A 7,117-nucleotide genomic window follows, 5' to 3' on the forward strand; every position below is an offset into this window, starting at 1 on the left:
CCCCCCCCCCCCCCGGTTAGAAATAGCTTTACCCAAGTGCAGTACAACAGTATGTAGGGCCAGGCCCCTGTGGTGTTCTGTTGTAGAAAGAACATGGGGTGGGGAACCAAGGACACCCATCCTCATCCCATTGACTGCTTCCCACTAGTTCTGTAACCTCAGGTGGGTTTCTCAGCCTCGGCTCCTCATGGCCTTAGTGTTTTGTGTCCGTTGGGAATTTCTGAAGTGCTTTTGGCTACGGCTTGCCAAGTCTTTGCCTGAATCCTGTTCTTTGAAGTCACTTACGTTCTTTTTCCTTTTCTTGTGCATTTGAGATCTAAAGCAGAAAACACTTAACTATGGCCTTTTGGGAGCCCATTTAATGGGACTCTTTTCCTCTTAGGAGAAATGAGATGATTACCAGATAACTGACTAATGGGGACGCTTTTATTTTCTAAATTATTATAGTTCACACTTTTTATCACAATGGGAATATCTGTGTTTTTCCTGCTAATTCAATACATTATTGAATTCAGTACACGTTATTGAGAGGAAAAAGATTGTTATAGTCCTCATATTCTTGTGCTCTGAAAACTATGAATAACATGTATGCTGTGTGTTTTTCCAGACTTTTGTGTTCCTCCTTTTTTTTTCTTTTATAAAACTGGATTCATACTAGGATTGTTGTGATATTTTCTTCACCATCCTGCAGTTTGGACAGTTCATGTTAACATATAGATCTGCTAAATTTTTTAAAGGCATAAAAATATTCGATATTATGTACACGCTCTCCTTCATTTAATTTTGTTCATTTTTTTTCCCCTCCTTAGTACCATCAACTACAGTAAAGACCTTCCGCTGGCCCAAGGAATCAAGTTTCAGTAAAGGTGCTTCAAGTTGACATTACTTCAAGTCTTCTAGGTTTTCTTGCAGCTCTGTCTTCTAAAGAAGACAAAGAAATTAAGATTTTCCCTGAATAAATGCATCCTTTTGAGTATGACAGTGGCTAATCCTTTATGCCTCCGAGGTCCTGACTAAATCAAGAGACTCATTTAAAAAAAAAATAAAAATTGTCATGGCATAGCCATATTTAGTATAAGACAGGAAAATGGATTTTTATGTTACTAGTAGTTACTAATTTTTTAAAGTTCATGATTATAATTTAGAAAAAATAGTACATGCCAGAGTAGGAATTTGGAAAAACAGAACATATAAAATATAAATCTTCTCGGTAGCTGCAGGAACATCTGAGCAGGTAAAGAATATTCTGGTGAGTCTTGATTCGCATCGCCCTCTTCTGGCCTGTGATGGAAAGAGGGCGTGTCTTTATGTATGGGGACCATAGCACAGCGTCTGTGGAATGACTAAGGTGTTCATCATCATTGCGACTTCTCTTCTCGCGGTGGCTTGTGTCACCACAGGAGAGGTTTGTGGGGAGGACGTAGCTATCACTCCTGCCCTGGAGCTGGCACCTGCCGAGCAGAATGCTATAGAGAGCGTATGTGGATTTCTTCTGCAGCCTCAGGCCATCCTCATTAGCTGGTAGGCTTCTGCGGGTGCCCTTCTGTGGTTGCTCTCGGGGAATGACCGCGTGTGTGGCAGCATGCGTCGAGTGAACTCAGCAGGGTGCACTTGCTCTTTGCCGAGAGTCGCTTCCTTCTCGGGGGAAGCCGCCCAGGAGCCCTCGGGGTTCAGTCCAGGCCCCCGTGGAGCTCGAATGGCTCCTGCAGTTCTGTCTTCCTGGGGTCTGTGCTCCATGGCACTCCTGCCAGATTGGACTGGGCAGATGCCTTTGAGGATGACATTTTAGATGACCTGATGCATTTTCACAGCTGGCACAGAGTTTGGGGTTATGACAGAGAAGCAAGCAAATGGAAAAAAATAAGCAGTTGTAAATTTATCCAGAAAGGAAAGTTACTGTGTGACCAGTGCTCACCGAGGTATGTTGCTGTCAGCCTTGAATATGAATCAAGCCAAATGCTGATGATAGGCCATTTGAGAACATGCTGGCGGGAAGAAGTTAGGGGTGAGGAGGTTAGAGAGGCAAACAGTTCTTCATGTTCAGTAGTGGAAAATCAGTAATACCTAAAATTAGAAAGGAAAGAGATAGCAACTTGGGCTTATAAAAATAGGTAAATTCCCAAATAATCATTGCTTCAGGGAAGGCATGTGGGGGGTGGGGGGTAGGGGGTGGTGACAGGATAGAGTGCTATTTTTCATAACTAGTCCTGTAGAGATATTTCACTCTTCAAATCAGGACAACATATAACTGAATAAAAATTAAAATCACACAAAAAAGCAAATGAATCAGGTACTTGGAATCCTGCGTTTCCAGACCCCTCTCCCCCACCCTGCTCATAGCACACACCTGCATACTTGTCTACCCCCGTTATTGAACAAGGGGCTCTTTTTAAATATCTCATAAGGTGATCCTCCCAAAAGCCGAATTTCCTTCCATTTTTAAAGTTTAAAATAGACTAGATTATTCTGCATTGATACATTTATACTTTTTAATACAAGTGGTTGCTTAAGAAAATTGTGCAATGCGGGCATTTCCTTTAGACACCTTGCTGTGGTTTCTTCTTGTGTCAGTGTGAAGTATCCTAGCTCTGTCGTATTTACTGACTAATGCTGTCTGAAGAAAGTAAAGCACTATTAAAACATTTTTAGGAACCATATAATAGTAGATGATTTCTGTTTTGTGAAATTGAGATTTAATGAAAATATTTCCTATATTCTTTTCCTCCCCCCAGCATAATATTTCTAAACAAGCATCCCAAACCCAAAGTAGTATCAGTGTTTGTTTTAATTAAAAATGTTTACATTATAATTTCTCTTTAATTAGGTATTTAAGGAGGCTTTTCATCCTCCTGTGTATCTACGAAGCCATGAAGTTGTGTCCAGTGTGGAATAATGAATATCCAATGCATGGTTGGGGGGGTGTGGGGGGGTGGGGCTGGCAGCTCTAATCTGAGGTGTAGAAGTCAAGTTAAACTGATTCTGAAAACTTTCTTTGAAACTAATCTATAATTTTTCTACATATTTCTACCAACAACAAGGACATTTGTCATAATGTTTATTAAAAAAACTTTACTTGTAAATTGGTTCTCTTTGTTCTTTGACCTAACGAATGAAAATTGCTCATTAGTATCTTCAACCACAAAAGTTAAACTGTGTATTTGTATGTGTTATTCCTGGCCATGTATCTTGAGCGCTTGCTTTGCTAGGAACCCTACACTGCTGATTACTAGTTACTTTGAGCCCTGGCTGACTCTCCTGCCCCTCCCAGCCTGCATCTGGTGCTGTGGCCCTACTGCCAGTTCCCAGCGCACACTGTGGACAGGAGGAGTTTGTGATCAGCATGCCAACTCCTGCTTAGGATTTGCTGTATGTCTCCAGTCCCTGGAGAGAGCATCCAGTCGGCTGATCCTAGGATCCTGACTCTGGTTCTATAGGAAGCGGGTAGAAGACTTGGTCATTTTGGCTTCCCTTTGGGGAGGGAAGCACTCCTGATGAAGAAAGACTTCACACAATGGTGATGAGGCAGTTTTCTCAAAGCAAATAGGGGTGTCTGCCACCGCAGAACATTCTCGGTGGCATGCTCTGTCCCTGGGAACGCTGAAGGGACCGAGAGGGGTCAGTGTCCTTGCTCTTCGGTTCTAACCTGGCCGCTTTCAAAACTTCTCCTGTTGGCTTCACTCAAACAAGGTTGCCATCAGGGAAGCTGGTTTCTATTTCAGTATTTCCAGACAAGGACATGCATGTACATTTCCCTTCCTGTGGCCCCCGACATCCCATTGTCTTACACCTGGCTTGGTCACTTGTTTATCTTGTTCCCCTGACTTATTTTATCTGCCCGGTTGCTGTAGACATTTGTACTGATACCATTTCTGCCTTTTCTACCCTCTCCATACTCAGCACGGCTTCCTCATCACCATTTCTTCGTCTTAAAGGTTTCCGAGAGGATGTGTGAAGAGGGTAGGTGACAGGCCATTATTTCCAGTCCCAGAAACTGGATACATTTTGATGTATCCAATTTTGGGACTTTTCATTTAATGAAATCTGTTGATTGTTTTTCCAACTTAAGTTAAAAAGTTAGGTTACAAATATTTCTCTCTGCTTACTTTTTAAAATGTATTTTTAAAGAAGCAATATTTGCGCGTATGCAGCTAAACATTCAAATGGGGCGAGAATGCTTCTAACAAACACTGGCAGCTCCCGTTCCCTCCTGTGTCCGCCCACAGTTCCCACTTAAAGCCACCCTCACCTTCTCTGCTGTTGTTGACCTCTATATTTCTAAATAATAAGCTCATACTGCTATTTTTCAGTTCAACATAGATATTGTCTGTTGACTTGTGGCTTATTACCACATCCCCAAACATAAACTTTCTTTTAACCTCTAATCTGTGAATATCACAGCTTTTGGTTAAATCTAGTCATCATTTAATTATTGTGAATATGCAAAGACAAACCAAGCCCAGTCATGCCTTAAAAATCACACCTACTTTCTTGTCTAATCTTTTATTTTCCTCGTAGTTAATAATTGCCCTTATTGCTTACTTTGCTCTGTATCTTTTTAACATTGTAAAATACAGCATAAGATTCACCGTTTTAAAGTGTGTAGTTTAGTGGCATTTAGTACATACTCGAGTTGTGCAACCATCACCACTTCCTAGTTGTAGAATATTTTTATCACCCCAAAAGGAAATCCCATACCCAATAAGCAGCCATTCTCCATTCTCCTTTACCCTTCGGTACCTAGCCACCACTAGTCTACTTTCTGTTCTGGATTTACCTATTCTGGATATCTATAATAATAGAAGTGTAATATGCTAATTAGACTGGATGTCCTTCTGGACAACCTTCAGTCGAAGCCTGGGCTGCAAGGGAAGCCCGGGTCCCAGGTGCTGGCGGCCGGAGGGAAGCTGGTGCCAGCAGCTGGGGGAAGGAAGGCCTACTCTTGCACGGATTTTGTGCATCGGGCCTTTAGTTTCATATAAATAGAATCTCTATTACTAATTATTTCCAAATGCCTGAATTATCTCTGTAGCATGCCTATTAATATTTTCCAATTGCTCATAATCAGTTTCAATTTTTATTTTACTTTTCCTGGAATCACGTGCCCTTTGTCCTGTTTACTTCCATTGGACTGGCTGCTCACCAGGGCTACTGCATAAAGTACCATCATGGACTTCTTTTGCTGCCCTTCCATGTTAGAGTCCTGTGATTCCTGGATCCTGTGTTTTCCTCCTTATTTCACTTTTTGCTGTAGCATATGCTGCAGAAACTTCCTGAGAATGGTTGTTTTGGAGCTCATTTTTGAAAAACCTAAAAGAAAGGACTTTTCCTCCACATTGAAGGGAAGATTGGATATAGGATCTGGATTTAAAATATACCATGTTTTGATTGCATTGGAAGGGTGCACAGATGTTTTGTGGTAGGGATATTTTGGTCTTTAATCCATTGGAATTTGGATATATGCTATAATTTGATCTAAATTAATTTCCCCTTCAAATCTTTAATAATTCCCCCCACTCTAAATTTGACAAATGAGTTTTCCTTTCCCCACTAAAGCCTCTTATCACTGCATGTTTATGGATACCAGGATTGTTTTGGGGGGTTGTGTATTCTGTGTGTGTGTGTGTGTGTGTGTGTGTGTGTGTGTGTGTGTACATACAGACACATATATTGGATTGGTTTAATTCTTGTGGGCTTTACAATGTACATATATTTGTATTGATTTTAGAGAGAAAAGGAAAGAGAGAGAAACTTCAGTGTTGAAAGATCATTGATTGGCTGCCTCCTGCACACCCCCTACTGGGGATTGGTCGATGCTCAACCACTGAGCCACACTGGCCGGGCTTGTTGTGGACTTTTGAATTTCCTTTATTATGTTTGTTTTCAAGTACTACGTGTATTACCTATGTGACCTTCAGAAAGTAACCTGACCTCTTTGAACTTCGTTTTGTTAGCTCTAACAGTTTGCCTTGTTATAAGCTGCAGACACCAATCTGCCTTTAGCAAGAATTGGAAAGCATGCTGCTCAGACTGCTTTTGCTCCTCCACATCCATTCTCTAACATTCTCTCTCCTGCTGTATCCTTTGGGGCTGACCTCTGGACCGGTTCACCTTGTGTTCTGGCTTTTGATTGTGTGGCAGTGGTCAGAAATCAGAGCAGACAGAGGTCGGGATAGTCATTTCTGCACCCTCTCCCTGCCAGTCCTCGGGGGTTATTGTCAATGGTTTTATTCCTTTTTCTACAATCACAGACCTGTCAGGTGTCCCCTCTCCCACAGCGAGTCAGCAAGTGCAAATGGCATTCTGTTGGTACTTCCTGGTTCACCACCTTCCCTCCTTGATTCCTTACCTCCAGGAGTCCAGCGAGGTGGAGGAAGTACTCAGCTGTCTTGTCAGGACACTTAGACAAGCCCTGGAATGAGTGAACATCAACCATTTTTAGGCTTTTTGTTTCTTGACTCAAAATTAAAATTTTGCAACAGCAGGCAGTTGGCCTAACATGGGTCATTTTGTTGTCCTTTGGCTTGGGGAGAGCAGGACAGCTGGATGCATAGTCCTAACGCTGAAATCGAGGGAGGAGAGTTCCCTCGATTGGGAAATCTGAGTGATACGGGAAAGAAATATGGATGCTGGTCAGTAAAACGGTGCATTGCCACGCAATGGAATGGTAAGATTTGTCCCATACAGTTGTAAAGAGTACAGAGAAAAATTATGAAAGTAACAGTGCTTAGCACATGGTAGGGGCTCAGTCAGTATTGACAATTGTTATTAGGGTGTTTTTTCATATTTTCCTAAGTGAAATTTAGGAGCATTTTTCAGGTTTTTGAAAAGGAAAGTTCTTCTGGATTTTTATCATAATCACCTTAAATTTATAAATACATTAGGAAAGAACTAATTTATAGTACTTAGATATTTTTATCTAGTTATATGGTTTGTTCACACATGTATACTTATTTGCAAAATTCTGTAGTTTATTTCCTGCAGTGTCTTAACCTTTAAATTTATTTCTATATATTTTATGATTTTAGTAAATAAATGGGATTTCCCTCTCTTTATGTGTAAGTTATTGAAGAGGCCATTTATTTTCCCAAGGTATATTAGGTTTGAAAATAGAAACACG

General features: G+C 41.1%; 1 protein-coding gene across 1 annotated transcript in view; it reads left to right on the forward strand.

Annotated features, from left to right (window-relative positions):
- The window catches only part of ALDH7A1 (aldehyde dehydrogenase 7 family, member A1), a 40,517-nt gene extending 39,445 nt beyond the window's left edge, over positions 1-1,072 (forward strand). The window contains exon 18 of the mRNA XM_005875842.2: positions 810-1,072. Within this exon, the coding sequence (XP_005875904.1) occupies positions 810-864 (55 nt within the window). The 3' untranslated portion in view covers positions 865-1,072. The remainder of the gene's footprint in view (positions 1-809) is intronic.
- The last annotated feature ends 6,045 nt before the right edge of the window (positions 1,073-7,117 follow it).

This window comes from Myotis brandtii, unplaced genomic scaffold (genome assembly GCF_000412655.1).
Source record: "Myotis brandtii unplaced genomic scaffold, ASM41265v1 scaffold470, whole genome shotgun sequence".
Taxonomy (NCBI): Eukaryota; Metazoa; Chordata; class Mammalia; order Chiroptera; family Vespertilionidae; genus Myotis; species Myotis brandtii.